Here is a 24620-nt window from a genome sequence, read left to right as displayed (position 1 = left end):
GGAATGAGAAAGGCAGGCACCCAGAGGCTGTTTCAGATCTAAGGAGCGTGATGGATCTCACCCTTCGTGCCACCAAAGCTGCAGCTCAAGCCCTGGGGAAGTGCATGGCCGCGCTGACTGTGACCGAGAGACACTTATGGCTAACGCTAGCTGACATAGGAGAAGCTGAACGCTCCACATTCCTCAACGCGCCGCTCTCTCCGTCCGGTCTCTTCGGTTCTGCGGTGAGTGGCATTGTTGACCGTTTCTCGGAAGTCCAGAAAGCCACCCAAGCCATGAATCTCTTCCTGCCTCGTCGCGCTAGCTCCTCTGCAGGCCGCACACGTGACCAGCCTCCTGCACGAGCCTCTTCACAGTGCCCAGCTCAGCAAAGCCAGACTTCTCAGCGTCGACAGCCGCCGCAGACCGCCGCCCCCCCGCGGGCCTCGGCCTAAGATTGCGCTGAAACCTGAGCAACCGAAGTCCTCCTAGCTTTGTTGAGGAAACGACGGCTCAGTCCCGCCGCGGCCGGACCACCGTCAAAGCTTCGCCCCCTGTCAGTCCCCTTCTCTCAGGCTACTGCAGTGGTGGATTCAGCAGCCAACAAGCCGGTGATACTGCCCGCTTGCCTGCACTCAAATGCCGTTTTCACGGCGACCCAAAGAAATCTTGTAAAACGCAAACATGCCTTATGTGTAGAAAATGTGCCCACAATCCAGTGTTCACCCCTACACACAAGCATTACACTTCCCGTGTCCCTATCAGAGCCCTCTCACATAAAGCGGGCACAGCCAGCTCGAGTGTTAGAGTCAATAAACGTGCCCACGAATCCGTGAGCGCGCCCCTTCTCTGCCCGCTCTGTCACACGGCCAGCAAACACCTCTCTGTATGTAAGTCCCATGCCCGTGACTATGCTCGCGCATCACTTAACAGATGTGACTCTTTCCCCATTCACCTGAATCGGGAAGTCACTCACAGAACAGCCTGTCCCTGCTGTCTGCGAGCAGTCATGCATAAGCACAGTAAGCGCACTCACACATTCTGTTCAGCTCGCTGTATGCGGCAATCAGGGCGACTTGGCCATTCACCCTCTAGCGTTACGCTTCAAAGTGTGGAAAGCTATCCCAGGGATATCCAAATGGGTGTTAAGCACAATAAAACAGGGCTATTTGCTACAGTTCGATCGCCGCCCTCCCCGCTTCAGAGCGGGGCTCGAAACTACTGTGAACACGGAAGCAGCCTGCATGCTTCGTTCAGAAATAGCAAACCTTCTGTGCAAAAGGGCCATAGAGAGAGTGCCACCTTCTCTGAGCTGAGTCGGGTTTTACAGCCATTATTTTCTTGTCCCCAAGAAAGACGGCGGTCTCAGACCAATATTAGATCTCAGGGTTTTGAACAAGGTGCTCGCAAAAAGACCGCTCAAAATGCTTACAGTCAGGAAACTCCTCGCGCATGTGCGCCAGGGGACTGGTTTATTTCTCTCGATCTGAAAGATGCCTACTTTCAGATTCAGATAAATCCCGTCACAGGCCATTCTTGAGATTCGCCTTGACGGCCAGGTTTATCAATACACCGTCCTTCTGTTCGGCCTGTCTTTAGCACCCCGTACTTTCACGAAGTGCATGGATGCGGCGCTCGCACCCCTGCGGAGTCAGGGCTTGCGAATTCTGAACTATTTGGACGATTGGCTGATTTTGGCACAGTCACATACGGAGCTTCTGTCTCACAGGATAGTTCTCCTCAGTCATCTGAACACTTTGGGTCTTGCAGTCAATTGGACCAAGAGCTCACTACAGCCCAGTCAGGCAATTTCCTTCCTTGGAATAGAACTAGACTCCATGGCGATGACGGCTCGCTTATCTACACAGCGCGCGCGCCGTGTTCAGCGACTAGCCGCGTCCTTTCAGATCCTTTCAGACCGTCAGGGTGGTGTCAGATCCAGGAACCTCTTCCATCTTACAAAACGCAAACTGAGTTGGTCCCAGTGCCACCTGCGCTCGCTGAGGGCGACACACGTGCCAGGCCACCTGAACGACGGCCCAGACAGACTGTCCAGAGACAATATTTCCCCAGGGGAATGGTCCCTGCACGCTCAAACAGTCCAGAAGTTATGGAGCATATTCGGCAGAGCAGAGATAGACCTCTTTGCGTCAGAAGAGAACTCTCACTGCCCAGTATTTTTCCCGAAAAGCGAGGATGCGCTGGCCCAGGACTGGCCCAACCGTCTGCTTTACGCCTTCCCTCCCATCTCGCTATTGCCACAGGTAATGCAGAGGATCAGGGAAACGCGTCACTGGTGCTCCTCATAGCCCCGCGCTGGGAGAATCAGACATGGTTCCCGGAGCTTACGCAGCTGTCACTGACAGCCCCGTGGCCCATTCCAGTGAGAGCAGATCTCCTCTCTCAAGCTCGCGGCACGATCTGGCATCCCCACCCAGAGCGCTGGGCGCTGCACGCGTGGGTGATCAACGACTACCCGTCGCTTTGCCAGAAGGAGTAATAAACACTATCATACACGCTAGAGCCCCTTCTATGAGAAGACTCTATGTGTCCAAATGGTCTGTGTTTTCAAAATGGTGCACCGACAGAGACCTGGACCCACGGACATGTGGGGTGTCGTCGCTGCTCGTGTTTTTACAAGAGTTGCTGGATAAGGGCAGATCCCCATCCACGCTCAAAGTGTACGTGGCGGCCGTCGCGGCGTTCACTGAACCCCTGCACGGCCAGTCACTGGGAAAAAAGGAGCTGGTCATCCGCTTCCTCAGGGGAGCTAGAAGGATGAACCCCGCGCGCCCCCCATCGGTTCCTATCTGGGATCTTTCTATAGTTCTCGAAGCTATGAAAGCCCCCCCTTTCGAACCGCTTCAATCCGTAGATTTGAAATACCTTTCACTCAAAACCGTTTTTCTAACTGCCCTGTCATCAATTAAATGTGTGGGAGACCTTCACGCGCTGTCTGTCAGCGCTGCGTGTCTTGAGTTTGGACCAAGTGACTCCAAGGTCATTTTAAAGCCTAGACACGGCTATGTCCCCAAGGTGATCGGTACTCCTTTCAGAGCACAAATCATTTCCCTATCGGCGCTGCCAGCATCCGATAGTGAACGCGACGCCAATCTCCTTTGCCCAGTCAGAGCACTGAGATTGTATACTGCACAGTCCGCCTCTTTCAGACGCTCTGAGCAGCTTTTCGTTTCGTTCGGAGGGCGCACCAAAGGTTTCGCTGCCTCGAAACAGACACTGTCTAGATGGATAGTGGACGCTATTGCTGCCGCATACGCGTCAAAAGACCTACCATGCCCGTTAGGCATTAGGGCTCACTCCACTAGAGGCATGGCCTCCTCGTGGGCATGGTCCAGCGGGATTTCCATTCACGACATATGTGTGGCAGCGGGCTGGGCTTCCCCCTCCACCTTTGTCAGATTTTACAATCTGGAAGTGCCCGCCCTGCAGGCAAAACTACTAGCGGTTTAATCCGCTACAGCTCCCCTGGTGAGCTGCACTGACGGGACACATTCCACACAGACCGGCACCGCCGCTCTGTTTTTCCCTTCCCACTATGTGCTTATGTATTACACACACACTGGCCCGCACTCTTGCCGGCCAAATATTATTCCCCACTCACAAGGGCTCCCCGGGTCCCCCACCCCGGGGCTCATGCAGTGGATGCTTGGCGCGCATGGCGTTGACAATGGGTTCCCGTAGCGTAAGCTAGCTTACGCAATACGAGAGAACCTCTCGTAAGAGAACGAATCGGTTACCTAACGTAACCTCGGTTCTCTCTAGATGAGGGAACGAGTATTGCGTAGCCGGCCGTGCTCGCGCCACGAGCGACTTTCGCTTCATTCAATGAAAACCAGGGTTCCAGCCTACGAACTTACGCTTATATGCACTCTAGCCACGCCCATTCTGGCGGGCTTTGATACAGTGACGGCGCGAGCACCTCTCATTGGACGCGAGTTCACTCAAGTTCGTCTATAGGCTGCAGCAGTTGCCGCAGAACAACCAATGAGCTCGCTAGCTAGCCTGCTCAAGGTATGCAGCTGCTGCACTGCGTTGACAATGGATACAAAATTAAGGATAATTTTTTGGCTTCAATATCTCAGAAAAGATGAATCTTTCCCGTAGCGTAAGCTAGCTTACGCAATACTCATTCCCTCATCTAGAGAGAACCGAGGTTACATTAGGTAACCGATTAGTTTTGGCGTTTCCGAGAATTGAGGCTTAATGCTGTTTTTATGGCATGCTGTTTGTAACTGTTGTCAGTTGCCGGTTTAGCAAAAAAAAAAGGGTGCCGTGGCTAATCTAATGGCTCAGATTGTGCAAATTCCAGAAACGCTAAAATCGCTTTCAGCAACTTTTGTATCCAGATTCTAGTATTTTCAAGGGTGCTTAATAGCAAAGTCACTTTTGCAAGTCAGTTCACTCGGCGGCCATCTTTGGAATGCTCCCAGGCAGGCTGAGCAGCTATTGTAAACAAGTGCCATAAATGTATTTATGTTACAATTCCCTGTTGTCTGCCCCGTGTTTCACGTCACTGTCATGCACTACATTTCCCATAGTTCCCTGCCCTCATCACTGCCATCATTGTGTCATTGTTCGCACCTGTTTCTCGTTTGTATCCTCACCTCATGTGTCTGTGTATTTAAACCATGCCTGTTCCTCCATTACCTTGTCGTTCGTTGTCTCAACTGTTGTGATGTCGCTGATGTTCCCACTGTTTTGATGTTCCCATGTTCCGATGTTTGCTCTGCTGCCTGTCTTGCCCTGGTTATCGTGCCGTGTTAATCCAGTCCGTGTTCCATCGTTGTTTTCATGTTTTAGTTTCAGTTTGCCCATCGTGGTTGTTTCATTTGTGCATGTCTGTTTATTTCCACCGTTGTTCAATTAAACCGCATTTAGATCCAAACTCCCCGTCTGCCTCTGCCTCTCTGCACTTCATAAATTTACTTGAATTTGGGAATATCTCCAAAATGGTTGGTCAGGATTATGTTGTGTGTTGCAATCTTAATCAGAATATATGTGTGTGTGACAAATCTTAAACAAAGTATGCCTGTTAACAAATGATGAATGATGTGTGTAACTAACTAGAAAATATATGTAAAACCAAAAATGCTAAAAGGAAACTGCAGCTGCATTTCTTTGACACAGGAGGTGAGGGGAACCTAGAGACAGTTTATACATTGGAAATTCTTTAGGCAGGGGAACATTGAAACAGTACCCACATTGGAAATTCTTTAGGCAAAAAACTGATATAAATGAACCAATGGGAGGCAAAACCAGTAATCCCACTGCAGCAAAAACAAACCAACGGAATGTGTGGAATTTATCTCTTAGAATATTGGAGATGCCCCGGTGGCAAAAATAAGCCAATCAAAAGAGTAAAAACCTGAGAACAAAGGAACACACCCTGGGTCAGAGATGTAGAAAAGAAGGGAACACAGGACAAATGGGATCTTTTTGTGCGGAGCTTACGGGTGAAGCAGACTAGATCCCCAGCTGGCTGAATGATTTTTGTACTTATTCTTTCTTGTTAATAAATACAATTTTTATTTTGAAAACTTGACTTCGTCTTCTCAAAAAAGAACAGGACAATTACTACCAAAGAACATCAGTAGTTAATCAGCAGTAAAATCTGACAACAATGGTATCATACATTGCTCTCCATTAGATCAGGTCACTCTTAAAAAAACACTATTTTTCAGGCTTATTCAGCTAAAGCTCATGCGCGTTCTTTTCAGGTGATCTAAAAGCTGAGGACTTTTTCTACACTGATGAACGTTCCAATTTTTTCACATACATATTAATAGAAGTGGTCAGTCTCTGATAGTCTCTGTTCATAGCTTTTTTGCTGTAAACATTTATTCAGTCTGAAAATGTAAATTAAATGTAATAACATTTTGGTAAATATTCAAAAGAAAATTACATTTTACATACAGTATCAACAAACAAATCTAATGTTCAAGGCCATAGTACCTTTGATTTTGTTTGTGTTTGTTGCATCTGTCATGCCTGTTTTGTACAGGAATGTGTGTGTGACTGTATATGTGTGCACGTTAGTAAGCAAGATGCAGTACCAGTGAGAGACAAAAAAAAGTGTATGAGAGTATGGGAAAGAGGCCAAATGTAAGAACAGTGTTTTTAAATAAAAATCTAATTCATAGATGAACAAAAACATCTACATAATATAATGTGTAAAGCCACAATTAATGCCCTGGACAAAATGGTGTAAACATTTTATTTTTTTAAATGGTTATATCTCATATATATATATATATATGCAATAAGAGGGTTAAATATGTTTTGTGGAGGTTCTAGGCTGGGCCATAATCACTATAAAATCTAAGATGGAGATGGGTTTCTTGAAATGTTTACATTTTGTTCCCCCAATCTAGAATCTTTGCTTACATCCTTGGTTCTTATTTATTTACTCTTCAATATGCATTTTAAAACAGTCCATTAATTCTGATAAAATTCTGGGGTGTATGCTTAAGTGCTAAAATCACAGTTAAACAGCAGTTAGTTTGTATTAAAAAGCAGCTCTGAAGCTGCTACCCATGCCACAATTGTCTGCCATGTGCAGTTTTTGTCGCTTTATGAGTTTACAATGTGTGATTTACACCCAGGAACAAGATAAAATATGAAAATTAGTTTTAAATGTTGTGTAGAAAGTTCTACATTTAGCTAAATATAAATTCCAACATATATTCTTAAAGGTACACTACAGAAATTGAATTATTTTATTATTTTTAATGAACCCAGAATTAGTTCATGTGTGTTACCTGAGGCTGTTCATATATTTCAGATCTCTCCCCCCAACCCCGCCATTCAGTTCATACTCCTCTCTGAAGGCTCTCCTGTGAATATCTGGTTTTGTATCTGAAAGGGATTTGATTGGCAGGTGGCATGATGCCAAGACCCACACGGTTTGTGTCCGGTGTCGCCTCCTGCTGGCTGTGTGGCAAGTGCATATCACACATGAGCAGCATCACACACACAAACTGTTTCAGCTCATTCAATGCAAAAAAACGCCCCGGACACTGCGTGGCCCCGGAACCGAATGGCATAAGGTAGTACCGGACTTTCTGGCCGGATTTAAAAAACTCTGTTTTCTCCTTCCCGTCCTTCACAAATCGGTCAAATTGGAACTGCTACATAAAGGCAAACACACAAGACATCTCAATAAATCAATAATCAAATAATAAAAAAAATGCATGCTTTAGAAAGATGTGTGTTACCTGAGGCTGTTCGTATATTTCGGGGTCAAGGTGCGTGGTTTGGGGGTAAAGAGCTATGATGTCCTCTTTCCGCAGGGCGATGGAATACTGGGCATCCAGACGCAAACAAAAATCTTCCTGAACCACACGGATGTTCATTGATACAGAGGAGAGACGCAAACTCTCATTTACTGAACTCTCTGCAGATAGAGAAAAGGCTAAATCAGTGACATGTTAGACACTTGAATGTTAATGTAGTTATTGTCTACTACAAGGGTTGCAGACTTTTTGATGCCAAGGATCCCCAAATGTGATGGTCCCCTTGCAAGGGACGCCCATCTTAAAATATAAAGGCAGTTATACATTTTCACATATAAAGACCCATTTATACAGAGTGATATTATAAAGACAAATATTTACTTTGCATTAAAGGTTAGTTCATAAAACAAAGTAATTTATTCACCCTCATGCCATCCCAGATGTATATGATTTTTTTCCCCATGCAAGTGAATGGTGATCAAATCTTCAAAAGCTCCAGAAAGGTGATAAAAGCATCATAAATGTAATCCATAAGACTCCAGTGGTTTAATCCATGTCTTCTGAAGCAATCCAATGATGAGAACAGACCAAAATATAACTCCTTTTTCACTGCACATCTTGACAGCAGTCTTCTTGGCAATAGTGATTTCAAGCTCGATTACACTTCCAGTGGCCATATAGCGCACTGCCCCATGTGTTAAGTGCTAGGAAGTGTCTTCGAGCTTGAAATCATTATCATGCATAGAGACTGCAATGACAAGATTTAATGAGAACAAGGAGTTATAGTTTGGTCTGTTCTCACCCAAAACCAACTGGATCACTTCAGAAGACATTGATTTCACCAATGGACTCTTATAGATTACTTTTATGCTGCTAATCTCTTTTTGGAGCTTTTGGAGATTTAGTCACCATTCAGTTGTATTATGTGAACCTATAGACCTAAAATATTCTTCAGAAAATCTTCATTTACATAAGGCAGAAGAAAGTAAGTCATACTGCACATATCTGACATGAGGTTGAGTAAATGACGAGAGAATTTTTGGTTGAACAATCCCTTTGAGTGTATAGCAAAAGAGATGTACAGTAATAACTTGAAGAGAAACATTTTCAATTCATATTTGTTTGTATAGTGCTCTAGAATGAAACCGTAATAATGTCAAATTAGGTAAATGTTTCCCTTTATTTAATTTTTAACAACTTTTTTCCTCCAATATTTTCTGTAGACTCCCTAGCTCCCTAACTCCCTAAGGGTCCCCTGACCCTAGTTTGAAAACCCCTGGTCTACTCAACCAATGCATTTGTGTTCACAGTATGATTGTTTCTGTGATGTGAATTAGAATGTGTGTGTGTGTGTGTTACCCAGATAAATCATTTGCTCTAGCTGTTCCCGTGTTATCGTGATGTCCTCTTTACAGATTGACTGAATTTTCTCCTCTCCAACCACATCCACAATCTCTACCAGCACTGCAGCAAGGGCTTCTGGACAGGAAAGGAGGTGGTAAAGACACCAAAAAGCTGCTGGGATAGTGTTTCCCACTGATGCCCACAGCATGGCAAAATGATGTGCTATAGAAAAAGAGAGACAGAAACTGAATGTGTGTCTAAACCACACACTTTTCAAAGGAAGTTGATGTCAGGAAGTTCCATTGAAAAGAGTATGGAAGCCAAAAATAATGCTGAAAGGAAGAGTTGCATGTAACAGATTAGCACACATTGAAACCAAATCATGAATGTGCTGTACTGGGTACAGATAACCCTCCAGAGATTGAACCAGAGCTCTGGGAGTGTGCAGAACGAAACTTGCGTGATTCAGTTGGGCTTCGATATCTCGGTGGCTAATAGAAACCACAAAACTTATGTGACACATTTGAATTCTACAAAGAACGTTCTAGGAAAAAGCTCTATATGGAGGAAGTCGAACATCTCAAAATGTTAGATAGCCCTGACATTATAAATGCCACTGAAGAGGTAGAGACAGTACGCCCTGCATCAACATCGATACGCATTTTAAAATACACATAATCCAAACTAAAATGTTTTTACTGCAGTAACACTAACTGGTAACTGGTATATGCATATTTAATTAGGGTGAATCTATAAGACTAAAAGATTTGTATTATTAATAATTATTCTGTAATCATTCAGTCACCTTTAATTTGATCCAAACCCAACTTTCCATGGTCTTACCTGTGGCAATGGCCTCTTCATTACAAATGCCACTGTTAAAAAATTTAAGAACAATGGTAAACTTTAATAAAGGCAAGTTTATAATGGTTAAAAGGGATCAAATCTGGACTTCCATAGACCAAATGTCAAATTATTGCCAAATTTTTCCTCCAGTTCTGTCCTACACCAGTTTGCCTTTAGATATTCAAGAGATTACTTAAATCATTCGGCTTGTGTCCTGCTGAACTCATATCATTCTTGTTCATATAATATGTCCAAATATATCAATAAAATGTTCAAAACAAATGCATGCAGTTACAGTCTCCATTTGGTTTCATAATTATTTGTGGGACAGGGGATTTTGGCTTTATTTTGGAAAATACAGAGTAGCTAGTGATTTTGAAATACCACTAGCCACATTGGCCGGTTAGCCAAAAGCTAAATGGGGCAATGACATGTTCATAACTGTATATATTAAATAACATGTCTGACAAACATCTTTGGCTGCTGCATTGCGTCTTGTTGTTCCAGTGTATAATCTATTCATTATTATAGGCTGTTATAAAATAATCTGTTACAAAGTTTAAAAAATCTGTTAAAAAATAATGCATCATATTTTGTCATTATGTGAAGATTCGCTGCATAACTCGATGAAAGAATGTGCACAACGTGTGTCTTCATTCAGATTACTGTAGTAATCTTAGTAAACGCGCACCAGTTTATTTAGTGACGGTCTGAATTGTCTATTTTCAAATCGTTGTTGGCTTAACAGGAGATGCAATAACCATCGTGTTTTTAATATGCGCGTTAAGTTGAACTTCAGTTTTGAAGATGCTGCATTCGGTTTCATTTAGCTGCATTCTGTCAAGCTGTTTGAAAAACTTGCAGCGTGTTGAGTCCACTGCAATACGTCTGGTATGTGTGTCTACCCAAGTGATCGCTACTGTGGGGAAAGCCGTGATGCTCCATATTGCTGTTCCTGTGATGAGAGAGAGTCTGAATTTCCACCTTTCAACTGGGGAAAGTGCAACGGAATGACACATTGTGTTGGACATCTAACTTGGAAATTCGTGCAGAAATCTTCAACTCCCATTTCGTCGAGATGCAGGTGTGTGTTACATCATGCAAACGGCACCCTGGGCAGGGAGGTTTACAGTCAGTGACAAACATTCACTTTTATTGAATAATATCCATTAACAAGTCAAAGATCTAACATTATATAATGATAAAACGTGTTTATCAAACGTTTTGCAGAGACGGGTGTTCAAAACACAGTTAATTACACTCTCTTTTGATTTTCGTAACAATAGCATTCCAGCATCGTATCAGTTTGGTTGCTATGAGATGTCTCTGACAATCCCTTCAAAACCACAACTTAATCAATCTCAAATTTAAAAATAAGTACCTTCTTTGACATGTTTGTGTTTAGTTGTCAGGTAATTGTCACTGAATTTTAGCGCTGCCCCTTGATAGTCAACCAAAGGTTAGTCGATGAGAAGAGTCTGGTTGACCATGTTTTGATTGGTCGGTTATGTAACAAAAAAAAAACAAAAAACCTCCAAAGGAAACTGACGAACACCGGTATTACTGCTGATGGGAAGCTAGGTGGTACTACATTTACATTTATGCATTTGGCAGACGCTTTTATCCAAAGCGACTTACAGGGCACTTATTACAGGGACAATCCCCCTGGAGCAACCTGGCGTTAAGTGCCTTGCTGAAGTACACAATGGTATATATATATATACCATATATATATATTCCCTGAGGTGGTTACAAGAGTGGGGGATGTCGAGAAACGGTTAGATTATCTGGAGACATAGGAGAGGGAATTATCTGCTAATCTTGTAGCGACCAAGGTGGATTTAGCGCGTGTCTGGGAGAAGTTGTAGGTCATGGAGAACCGTAGTCGGCAGAATAACATCTGTATCGTCAAAATTCCTGAGGATGAAGAGGGACAGAATATGGTGAAATTTCTGGATGGGCCCCTTCTGAATCTGCTTGACATAGCAGGCCATAAGATGAAAATTGAGTGAGCTCACAGGGTACCTGCTTGGCAATCTGCAGGGGGAGGCAAGCCTTGATCAATTCTGACCAAATTTCTGAGATCATCTAATAAAGATCTCGAGTTACATGAGGCGAGGAGTAAAGGAAGGCTTTCTTGAAAAAACACAGCATTTTCCTGTTCCCAGTCTTTGCAAATTCGACAAAAGAAAAATGTGATCGATTCAAGGAATGCAAAAAACATTTACATCATGAAAAGTCACTTTTGCACTGATATTCCTGGCCAAATTGAGAATAGATGCTAAGGATGGCCGTAAAACCTTTACATGCCTACAGCAAGCGATGTCCTTCATAAAGTCAATGGAGTGAGTATGTCATCTTGTGGTACTCATGTTGCAGCCGAGTGGACCGGCTTACTGAACATTCACTTGACTGTTTGAGGAAACTGAGCACTTGTTTTGTGCTGGTTCTGCCTAGTGGCTGGAGTTTATTTTGTAGAGTAACAAATCTTCAGGACAGTTTTATGGATGAATCCTATAGGCTGGAGTTTGTTTAGTGGAGTATTTCTAGCAAAGACATTAAAATGATCAAGTAATTTGATTGCACTCATGTTGCAGTCGAGTGGATCGGCTCACTGAACATTAGTTTGACAAATCTGAGCATTTTTTTGCGCTGGTTCTGCCTAGCGGCAGGAGTTTATTTTGTAGAGTAACACACCTTCAGGACAGTTTTATGGATGAATCTACATGCTCTTTGTATTTATTGGCTGGAGTTTGTTTTATAGATTAACTCTTGCCATGTAATTTTGTCTGACAAAATTTGTATAGAATCACCGGACATGATGGCAAAGTTGTTGCGGGGGTTCTCATAAGCATGCATGGACTGTTTGAGTATAGAGTGTCGGACGCCAGTTGGTGCCGATTATCTCTTGCCATGTAATTTTGTCTGACAAAATTTGTATAGAATCACCGGACATGATGGCAAAGTTGTTGCGGGGGTTCTCATAAGCATGCATGGACTGTTTGAGTATAGAGTGTCGGACGCCAGTTGGCGCTGTCAACTTCAGTTTCACGGAGAAAAGGAAATCATATAGTTGGCACATTAATGTATCCCTGGTCCTCAGTATCCTCTGTGGGTGTGGCTTGGGAGGCACTTAAGGCGGTTCTTAGGGGCCGGATCATACAGTTTGCTGCATTCACAAAAAAAATCCAAAGTACAAGAACTCTTGGAATTGGAAGGGAATATTAAAAGTGCATAGGCAGAACTGAAGCACTGAATGTCATCCAATGGCCTCAGAGAATTGGCCCGATTGAAATACAGATATAATACTATATTGTTGCAGAAAGTGGAGTTTTGGCTATTCAGGGCAAGACAGTCATACATTGAGTCAGGGGGCAAGGCAGGAAAACCTCTGGCTAGATATATAAAACAGAGAGAGCCTTTTTCTACCATTCCCTCAGTGAAATCTGCTGGTGGTAAAATATTTACCTCAGCAATTGATATTAACAATGCAATTAAAATCTTGATCTTTATAGTTCCACGTCTTTGTCTACGGAAGAGGATATTAGAAACTTTGTGGAACCATTAGAACTTCCTAAACTGACAGCTGAGCAACAAATTCTTTTGATTCTGAGATAAACTTGGAGGAGCTTGGTGAGGTAAGTAAGGCCTTGCCTACAGGCAAACTCTGGGGCCAGACAGATTTGCCGCTGAATTTTTTATTAATTCCTTTTCTAAGTTCTCAGGATACAGAATGAATTGATTTAAGCCGGGCGCCTTCCAGTTGCCCAAACAGGGCATTAAGTATTTGGGTATTTTATTCCCAGCAAATTTGTGTGATTTAGTTAGGGTTAATTTTGACCCTTTAATAAAAAGGTTTTCGAGCGATGAGAACAGGTGGGCTTATTAAATTTATCTATGACTGGCATGGATAATATTATTAAAATGAATTGTATTCCAGAATTCAACCACCTGCTACAATCTCTCCCTATAGATGTCCCCCTCTCTTATTTCAAGCAATTTGATAGCATAGAGAAGTTACATAGTCCGATTGATAAAGGTTGGCTAGGCCTACCCAAGATGTTGTTTTATTTTTATGCATTCGGTCTCAGACATTTGGCTCATTGGTCACTTCCACCTGAGAGAGCTCCTCCCTGATTTTGTATTGAACAGGAAGTTATTGCCCCTATTTCTCCATTGTAAAGCAATTATATCAAACTAACCGGAGAAGTTACACCCCGTTATCTCGCATTTGCACGCGATATGGACAAAAGTGTCCAGAGTGTTTAATTCAGACATTTATTTAAATGTTGCTTCAAGCATATGGCTGAACCCCAAAATTATGTATTAATAAGTCCCCTTCCTGCTGGACAGAGTGGATTGTGAGGGAGGTTAATATGCTTGGTGAACTAGTGTTGAGATCCTTTGAAAATATGGTTCAACATTTTGGGAATCCCAGATCTCAATTCTTCATGTATTTACAGCTGCGCCACTTGCTTTGTACTATATTTGGGAGTAGCATACACCTCCCCTAGAGCGGCAGATACTCTAGGAGTGGTGATTACTGCTTTTGGAAAAGGTTACGAGGCATCAGTGCATTACTCCCTGCTAATTCAGAATCTGGGGGATGGAGCTTTGGCTTCTCTCAAGAGATTATTGGAGAAAGATTTAAACTTGGTATTGGAGGAAGGAGTAAATATTCTTAAAAATATGCAATATGCAATTTAAGATTTTACATAAATTCTATTGGACCCCCTCTAGATTAGGCTTGACCTAACGTTTTAGGCTTGACCTTAAAAACAATTTTCATTTTGCCCCAGACTCTGTATTTTAGGTGACAGGCGGACATTAATATAGGGATGCATAAAACAAATTGGGTCCAAGCCAGTGTTACGATTGGCAGACAGAACATTCTTAGGGGATGGAAGACAAATTCGCCCTAATTTCAAGAGTGGTGCACAGAGATGGGCAGGGTAGCACCATTCGAGAAGATGTCATGAAGAAGGCTAGGGCAACTTAGATTCGTTTAATAAAAAAATGGTTCTGCTATTTGACCTTTTTGGAGGACTCTCAGGGAGGGGCAGTGGGGAGTCCTCAAAAAGGTCAAATAGCAGCCCCATTTTTTTATTAAATGCCGCCTCGTGCGTGCGTGTGTGCGATTTTCATCTTATGGCCTGCTATGTCGAGCAGATTCAGAAGGAGTCCATCCAGAAATTTCATCATATCCTGAGTTTAGATTATATCCATTCCACTTTCCTTCATAGTCAACACTCTACTAAAGCTGTAAAATCTTGAAGTAATATGAATCATGCTATAGTGTTTTTTTTTTTTTACTTCCCTTGTGCTTTTAATCGCATAAAGCCATTAACCTAAATAATCTAATGTCTAGGTTCGATATCGATTTTTGCACTTTATGTTGGCTGACATGATTTTTTATTGACAAAACATAAACGTTTGGATGAAAAGCCCTGACAAAATTAGCTGTCATCCTTTGCAGACTCCTCATTTTGCTGTGGAAGGGGAAAACAACAGGAAAGTCTATTCCAACTCATAATTAGTCATATGAGGGGAAACAATAGTCATGCATTAACATAATCTACCAAAAACATTACGGACAATCACTAGACTTGAAAACCACTCTACAGACCACTGAGGGAAGCTTGCTTTAATTGCATAAAAATGGCAAAGCATGAACCAAAAGAACCATGGGAATAGGAAAGTCCCACCTACATCAACAATACTCTCCACAGTCACATGGGCCCCATCCACCTCTCAGTAGCTTTCTCACTGAGTGCATTGTTAGATCTGACCTGATGATGACTGTGCTACATGCAGGAGTTCCCACAGGGACCTCCTGAGAGGAAAAATAGTAAGTGGCATCCATAGGAACTTCTTGATAAGAACCCAGTTAATGGGTTCCCACAGAAACCTCCTTACGATAACATAGCCAATAGATGAGTTTTCTGTCTTATCTTTACAACCCAGATGTAATGGTTTTGCATCTTTGATGCTGTCACAACACTGATGTATCTGACAAGACACAATTTAAAATACACAATATCCTTTAGTTTGTGTGGGTGAGCTTGCATGTGGGTGTTTGTGTGAGAGAGTCACCTGCTTTATCCTGGTCTTTAAGTGTATCATATTGTTGGAACAGGGCTGTTCTGGACTGTATGAATTCACATGGAGCATTCCATTGTGCCACTCTATGAGGGTAGAAAAATCTTGTAAGCTTCTCACGGATCTCTTTGGTTTTCCCCAGCAAGCTGATGGGCACATGGGCCATTAGTAAAGGGAAAAAGGCGTCAAATTTCTCAAAGTCCTCTTGCAGCTGATTCAGATTCAGGTGTGGTGACTGTCCGTACAGTGTTTTAAACGTGGCCTCAAACATTACACATTTGCAGAAATCATACAGCTCCGCCTCCTGCCAATAACCATGGGGCTCTGCTCCCTTATTGGACAGAAAAAGCCGTCGCAGGACCTGCTGCAGGTTTCCCATCATGCTGAACGTGAGCGAGTTGAGGGCGGGACCCTGCAACAGCGTGTAGGTCCTATGAATGCTATCACTCATTCCAGGGAATTGATCAGTCCTCATTGGTGGGTAACCAAATGCTTTTGATGCAGCACTGTCTGAAAATGTGTGGAAATCCAACTGTTTGCCATGTTTGATCACAGATGGGTACAGAAGAGGGTTCATCACAAATGTTATGTATCTCCCTAAACAGACACACAGGCACAGATGCAGTGCACACATTTAAATCTCTACATTTTATAAATAGGTATTTGACATGTCAAGTGGTTACAGCAGTGTTCTCCAGTTTAACATGCTATAATTAATCTAAAAACTATTTTAAACACATTTTTTTTTCTAATTCTTGTATAACTATAATGCATGCCATTTTATGACCTCATATTAAAGCATTGGCTCAAAACAGACTAAAGTTGTTACAGGTTTCCCTCGAGAACTGCTACAACCGGATCATAAAATGAGTGAGCTGAACTCGAGAACTGGGCCAGTTTTGTGAGCCAGATCAACCAGGTCATTCTTTGAAAAGATCCAACTCAAAAGAAAAATCTGTTTGTACAAATCAAACATCTCTACTTCTCTCATTAACTCTTATGCATATAGTGCGTGGACCCTATCCGACTTGGATATTTCTACTTTTATATATTAATGTCGCACTGAAGGACTAAAGATACCTGCAAAAAGTTTCATTATTAAAGATAATAAAAAATTTAAGTTACATTTATAGTAACTTAAACATACATGTTCTCATTTACATATGTATGAATTTTAACCTAAAATCTTGTCCACATTATTGGTAGACAACTCAAAAACTATTTTTATCCACACAGCAGCTGACTTTTAGTACCAAAAGTATTCCTTTGCAATTTTACATGAGCATGTATTGCACAATATCAGTGTCTGAGTGGAAGAACAAGAGAATTTCTGCAAGTTTAAGTGAGTGTGTGTGTATGTGTGGGATGGATACCAGCTATAAGTACTGTGAAAATGTCTCCATGCTCCTGCTGTAGTTTAGCGAGAAACTGATGAGAGTCTTTTCTGAATTCCAAAGCTTTCCCGAGGAACGGAATCCAGCCTTTGATGAGTGGGGGCTCACCCTCCTTCCTGTTAACACACATAAACAATAGATCTGTCCTTTATACCAACATGCTGTATTGTACTGCAAATGAGAGTGATTTGTTTTATTTTTCTGAAAAAATAAATTAAAAAAAGTCCTTTAATACATTTCAGCTTGATTAAGCCAGGACTTAATTACATCAAATACCTTCATATACCTACATTAATGACTCTCTGATCTACTGTTCCTGTCTGTTTCCCATGCCCTACTTATTCAGGCTGATCAGAATGGGAGCGGCCCTTTGTGACTTACAACTGAGGTTGCATCCTTGATCCTGGAGAGTTGGTTAATTATGGGCCGATCTCAAACCTCCCACTTACGTCAAAAATACTAGAAGAGGTAGTGTCCTCCAAACTATGTTCATTTTTTACAGAGAAATAGTATCTGTGAAAAATTTCAGTCAGGGTTTATGCCCCATCATAATACAGAGACTGCACTTATCAGATTTACAAATGACTTGCTCTTATTATCTAAATCTAGCTTCATTTCTCTTCAAGTGCTTTTACATTTCAGTGCTGCCTTTGAAGCCATAGATCCTGAAATTCTCTTGAATAGGCTTGAGAATTATGTTGGCATTTGTGGACAGGCATAAGCTTGGTTTAGGTCCTAGTTATCCGACCAAAACCACTTTGTTTGCTTATTACCCACACCTATCATATCGCTACAGAAGATATGGATTTAACCATTTAAGTCATCTGGATTACTTTTATGCTGACTTTGTGATTTTTGGAGATTCAAAATTCTGACCACCATATGGACCTACAATGCTGAAATATTCTTCTAAAAATCTTAATTTGTGTTCTGCAGAAGAAAGTAAGTCATACACATCTGGTAGGGTATGAGGGTGAGAGAATGATTAGAGAATTAACATTTTTGGGTGAACTATTTCTGTAAGACCTCTGCTTTTCTTCTTATATCTGCTTTCCCTGGGAGACATTATCAGGAACCGTGGAATTACGCTGTTACACTGACGATACACAACTTTATATTTCCAGGAATCCTGATGAAATTTCACAATTCTCCAAGTTAGCAGAGTATCAATGATATAAAAGATTGGATGGCTAGAAAATTCCTACTACTTAATTCTGACAAAACAGAGGTACTAATTATTGGACCAAAACTTCTAAAAATAAGTCACTACAATATAATTTGACTCTCGATGGATGCACTTTTACATCCGCTTATACAGTCAAGAACTTGGGTGTAATATTTGATAGCAATCTGTCCTTTGAAAAACACATTTAGAATGTTTGTAGAACAGCATTTTTCCACCTCAGAAATATTGCTAAGTTATGACGCATGCTTTTTGTTCTAATACCGAAAATCATTGATGACTTCAAGACTATTGTAATGCATTATTGGGAGGATGTCCAACAGTTTCAATAAATAAACTTTAATTGGTTCAAAATACAACAGCCTGAGTGCTGACTACAACCAAGAAATATGACTATATTCCTTGGTTGTAGTCAATTATCATCAATACATTGGCTAGCTGTTAACCTTCATATTAATTTTATAATTATAATGATTAATTAATTTAAAATTAATTCTGTTAACACTGCTATGTGTCACCGAGTACTGACTACTAACAGAAGCCAGTGCCAGCCTGAGATCACTTCACTCTACTACGATAGACTTCACGAGGATGAGCTGCTGCTAACTCCAATCATAAGACATGTGATACTGCACTGGACTTGAATGCTGTTCTTAAGCAGTGCTCAAATATTGTGCCACGCTGTGAAGGCTAAAAATAGCTGTAAGTGCATCACCAGCCTGTGCTTGAATTTTTGTCAACAAAGCATCACCATTCACTAACGCGCTGGCTCTGCACAAACTATATATTTACTTATTAAACACAGTCTTTTGTGCTTCATAGAGCTGTCGCACATCTTCAAGTGGCTTTTAATAAAATGCACGAGTCATATGAACTGCTTTAATGGTGTTTTTATGGTGCTTTTGTCATTTTTGGAGCTTGACAGTAACAAACATGACTAACACGCAGTATCGGATTTCGATCAGGCTCATCGGACCATCTAAAAGCTTCAGTATCGGAGCCGATCCCAGTCCAGGTATCGGTGCATCCCTAGTTAATACAGGATGGATTTCAGAGACTTTTTGTCATTAACTGTCCAGTTCACACAAAATTATTTTGTTTAAACATTGGCCACCAACATTTACTCAGTTAAATAATTTTTTTAAACAGATTTTGCTGTTTCGTAAGGAAATTAGTACTTACATTTATGCATTTGGCAGACACTTTTATCCAAAGCAACTTACAGTGCACTTATTACAGGGACAATCCCCCCAGAGCAACCTGGAGTTAAGTGCCTTGCTCAAGGGCCCAACAGTGGCTGGGTGGTGCTGGGGCTTGAACCCCCAACCTTCTGGTCAGTAACCCTGAGCCTCAACCACTGAGCCACCACTGCCCCAGTAATTCACCAAAAGTGGCATTCAACTGATCACAAAGTTTAGTCAGGACATTACTGATGTAAATAAAATTAGCACAACACTTTATCCTTAAGTAATCATGTTAAATTGCAAATTACTAGAAAATCACTTGCCATTATATCAAATGCAGCTAAAAGCTATTTGGTTTGTTAAATTAAGCTTAACATTATCTTTGTGTTTGTCTTTGAGTTGCCACAGTTTGCAATAGACTGGCATGTCTTAAGGTCAATATTAGTTAAAAAATGGCAAAAAATAAACAGTTTTTTATATAAACTCATCTGTTCATTGTTTTGATCATTGGCAGAAAACTGAAGATTTACAACAGTAAAGAGAAGACTCGGGGTGCAGACCACTTTTGAAACAGAAAATCAGCTAGACTGTAAGGTATGTGTGAAGTGCCCGACAAGCCACATCTATGGCAAGAGCTACAGGAAGCGTGGGGTAAAATGTCACCTGGGTATCTGGACAAACTGACAGCTAGAATGCCAATGCAACACTGATTTAAAAAATGTATACCTTGAACGCACTGTTAGTCGCTTTGGATGAAAGCATCTGCCAAATGCTTAAATGTAATGTAAATACATACAATTCTAGTCAATGGAAGCACTAATCCACATAATCCAAAATGTATATGTTCAGTAAACTGCATCTATAAATTATAAGGCATAATCTACAATCACGTTTTTTTTTATCAAAACGGACAATGACTTGAATTTTCTGTACAGCTGCTTTGATATGACGTGTGTTGTGAAAAGAGCTATAAAAATTTAAAATGGCGTGAGCCTCATTATTTATGCTTAAAATGTTGTATGCAGCTCCATTATTGAATTGAACAATCCAATAAAGACATTGCAGATACAGCCATAATGCTTTCAGATTTAAAAGTTTCAAAGGGCATCTAACTCAGAGACTTACAAAGACTCAGAACAAATGTATTTAGCAAAACAAAAAACACTGAAGACATAAAGATTACAGACATCACAAAACAAGGGGATAATCTATCATTGAACAGAAAATACTAAATAGCAGAACACCTGACCAACCCGGAAGTTCTCACAGTGGTTAAAGATCAAGAGCGATTCCAGTCGAAAGTGATCATCCCTGTGCCCTACTCATTACGAAAGGCAGAGCTCTTGATGTGGGCACTTTAGTAGATTGCCTATACTATAGTCTTTCCATTAAAAGTTATAAAAGAGCACTCTTGGCAAAACAAAAACGCTACAATAATTGATATAAACAATATTATCTTTTTAAACTTTTATTTTTTATTTTTTTAAAGAACATAACTGTCAACACCTATCATGTGTATTTAAGCTTTTTGGCGATGCACATGCTTGTTTAAAATGCAAATAAAGCTAATTCATCTTTTGGATTCCTGGTTTGCCCAACTTATCTGGGATCTTTTGATGTGGTGAATAAAACCGAAAGTCATTACGAACAAATCCATCCGTCAAATGGTGAATAATTAAACACAACCCTCATGCACAACATAAGCACGACTACACACATTAGTATGTAAAAACGCATTAAGCTCTATTCCTATTAAAATATAAAACATACTACTGTCCCGTCAAACCGACACTCACCGCCTTCGTCTGCAGAGCGCACAGAACAGTATATAACAGGACATACAGCCCAGAAATATCGTCAAGAAATACTGCAACATTGTGAAAAATTCTCTGTGTGAAAACATAGTGAAGACAGGTACAAATATTCAACGAAAAAACGTTCAAATGCACTCCAATCGATCATATGTCCAGCTTTCGCTTCTTTAGTGAGCTTAGTAAGTAAAGGAGCGCATTTGTCCCAGAAGTCGTATGAGAGGAAGTATGACAAGAAATGATGGGATAAAAGGCGAATATGAGTGGACTTGCACGAAAGTACATGAAGTCACGCCCAGTGTAGGTCGCTTGAGTGATATTTAAACATTGCTCAACACCCTGCACACGGTGAAGGAACAGACCCACAGTCAAGGCTGCTTGGGTTCATAGACTGACTGGTCGATAAAAAAGTAGATAAAATATTTTTTTTTAAAGGTAGACGTTATAAAATATATATTTTAAAAGGCTTACATTATAAATAATAATAATAATAAAAACATTTTTAACTGATCACAATATATAGTCAGGACATTAATAACATGAAAAATTACTAAAAAAAAAAATCTTAAACTACATCAGCTTTGCAGATCCTTGGCATTCTAGCTGTCAGTTTATCCAGGTACTCAGGTGACATTTCACCCCACACTTCCTGTAGCACTTGCCATAGATGTGGCTGTCTTGTTGGGCACTTCTCATGCACCTTACAGTCTAGCTGATCCCACAAATGCTCAATGTGGTTAAGATCAATAACACTCTTTTCTAAATCAAATCAAATCCCTTTATTTTCACTCAACCATATACACAACTGCAACAGTGGGTGAAAGACTTGGGTGCGGTTCCAAGCAACATAGCAGTATGACAATTACAATAAACATCTGAATTACAAATAACACAGTTTACACATTTGTTAGATGTGTAAACTGTACACCCCCCAAATTGTAAAAAAGATTTTTTTTAAAAAGTAATTAAACTCAAATTGTAATAGTAAATTTTCACGTTGTTAATGTCCTCACTATATGGATTATCTTTGTGATCAGTTGAATGCCACTTTGGTGAATTAAAGTACCAATTTCCTTCTGAAACAACAAAATCTGTACATTGTTAAAATTGTTTGGCTGCCAGTGTGTATATATATATATATATATATATATATATATATATATACACACTTTCTAAACTAAAGTGTATCTGTTAGGAGTTACTGGCTTTATTTTTGAAATTACATATGTTAGCCAGCAGGTGGTGGCAAAAGATATATTTGTGTGTAATATGAGCCAGTTGGTGACGTAAAGTGAATCTGTTACGCCTGTTTCACACATACTCCGTGTGCAGTGCGTATGCGGTACAGGAGCAGCACGTGCTATAGTGCTTTCACATATGTTGCGTTTGCAGTGCGCTACTGATCCGCAGTTACTGTGTGCCACAAAATAAAAAATGTGTAAGGAATTTTGATTTTAAATCCAAACGTTAACTTTGAGATTGTTTAAGGCATTGAAACAGTATGACAATTAATTTTAATAATTGTGATTCTTTGTTTTACATGTAGCCTAGTTCGAGTTGTTGACAGAAGTAAAGCTATCGCGCTATATCTGTTGCTAATAAGGAGACGCATTTGGGTTCACGCTGTCTTTTTTTAGGGTAAAAAATTAATATATGATGGCATTTTGCAACTTTTGGGACTATAATCATACTTTTTTGTTTTTCTTGACCCTGTAATTTAGTAACTGTAGAACACATTAACTGTAATTATGCGTATATGATCAAATTATTACAGTTTCTTGACAATCTATGTCTATTTTAATGTGAACAATGCGCTGCCACTTTAATTCAGTGCGGTGCAGCACAGCAAAAATAGACTCGGTCCGTAAACCATCGCTGCACTGCTGTATACGCACCGCAACTGGAACGGATCGACGGACTGCATCCGCATGCAGTGTAAAAGCTCTAACCTGTTAACATGGGTACGGAAAAAAATACGCACCGCATACGCACTGCAAACGGAGTATGTGTGAAAAAGGCGTAAGTCACTGTTTACATAGAACTGCACTCCGTGATCACTGTAATACATTACCAAAGCTAGGAAGTAAACACAACTTCAGGATGAAGGCTCATGCTGAGAGACACAACAGACTGATTTATTACAGAACTCAAATGCTTACTTTTTATCAGAGTTTCCACATTGGATATACTGTTTAAAATGGCGGAGGACATCGCTGTTTCTATAGGGAATGACTCTTGCGCACCGGCTACCGCAAAATAGAGAGGAATACCCCTGCTTGGATGTCTATTTTCCACTGAAAAAGCTGACAGCATCTCTGATTGGGTGTGGCAACAGGTGATTGCACACACTCCATCTCTCTCTCTCTCTCACACACACACACATCCAGCCGTCTATCCTTGTTTATCCAATGACTTGTTAAAAACAGAACAAGCTGTGATATTATTTCTGAAGTGAACTTTTTGAATTACTATTGGAGGCTTGGACGCATCATTTACCAGCAATGGCAGATTCTGATTCATTGCGTAAGAAAGTAGTTCCATGCACAAATGCGTTTTTATGACCGTACTCGGTTATTCATAATTTTTTAAATGTACTTGTTCATTGAACTGTTGTATATAAGCAGTATCACACTCACAATCATGCTATATTGCCCTACATCAGCACTGCTGTAATTACCTACGGCACTCAGCCTGCGGCCGAATCACAGCAGTGCTGATGTAGGGCCATATCACACTCTTGCTCGTGTGATATTGCTTAAATATATATACAAATAAGTAGTATGAGAGTGCAGTGGCACTGCCTTTATTGCATTTTTCACAATGTGGTCTCTACAGGGCTCTTTTGGCAGACTTTGCTGGCTGGGATGGAAAAAATAAATGTGATTCTCAGTTCCGGAACCCAACTGTTGCATTCTATAATTTTCTGTTATCAATGGCATTGTTGAAATTAAATATTCACACAGTGACAATATTTATTTAATCCAAGAGTTAAAGTGATAATAATTTTATATATGTGTTTCAAAATTATTATTAATCTCTTTGAGAGTTAAACTTTTTAACAGCTTTTATGCGAGTCACTATACAGTGGGGACTGAACCTGCAACCTTGGTGTTATCAGCACATCTTTGACCACTGCACATAATACAATATGAATTTTCCAACAAGAGATTAAAAAAACATGTAAAGTAATATGAAAACATTACATAGAATCGGTCATTGAAAACCCCATATTGATCAATCACTATTCTGAATTTAGAATTCAAGGTGTATACATACCCCCTGTATGTATCCCCCTCGAAGTCTAAAGTTAAATCCCTGATAATTAGGTTTGGGAGGGTCCTGACAGATTATCACATGAGCTTTCATCCCTGATTTAAAACTGAAGTTATGTTTCCCCTTGCTGAACAAGTCACCCTCTCACTTTCATTTAGCTGTCTCTTTCTTCTCTCAGTCTGTGTCTGTAAGACTGCCAGCAGTGAGCCTCGATCCTCCACATATAAAGCTCTCTCTGTTTGCCTATTCTGTGG

At 40.8% G+C, this 24620-nt stretch overlaps 1 protein-coding gene across 1 annotated transcript; it reads right to left on the bottom strand.

The window, feature by feature from the left end:
* Positions 1–5543: 5543 nt before the first annotated feature.
* LOC127649205 (cytochrome P450 7B1-like) lies at positions 5544–21324 on the bottom strand. Its single transcript, XM_052134206.1, has 6 exons — positions 21079–21324; positions 16895–17031; positions 15516–16118; positions 8592–8798; positions 7215–7393; positions 5544–7127 (listed from the first exon to the last, which is right to left on the bottom strand). The coding sequence occupies exons 1-6, from the start codon at positions 21183–21185 to the stop codon at positions 6810–6812; spliced, it is 1551 nt and encodes a 516-aa protein (XP_051990166.1). The 5' UTR covers positions 21186–21324; the 3' UTR covers positions 5544–6809.
* Between the last annotated feature and the right edge of the window lie 3296 nt (positions 21325–24620).

This window comes from Xyrauchen texanus, chromosome 9 (genome assembly GCF_025860055.1).
Source record: "Xyrauchen texanus isolate HMW12.3.18 chromosome 9, RBS_HiC_50CHRs, whole genome shotgun sequence".
NCBI classification, from domain to species: Eukaryota; Metazoa; Chordata; class Actinopteri; order Cypriniformes; family Catostomidae; genus Xyrauchen; species Xyrauchen texanus.
This window is presented reverse-complemented; position numbering and strand designations above follow the sequence as displayed.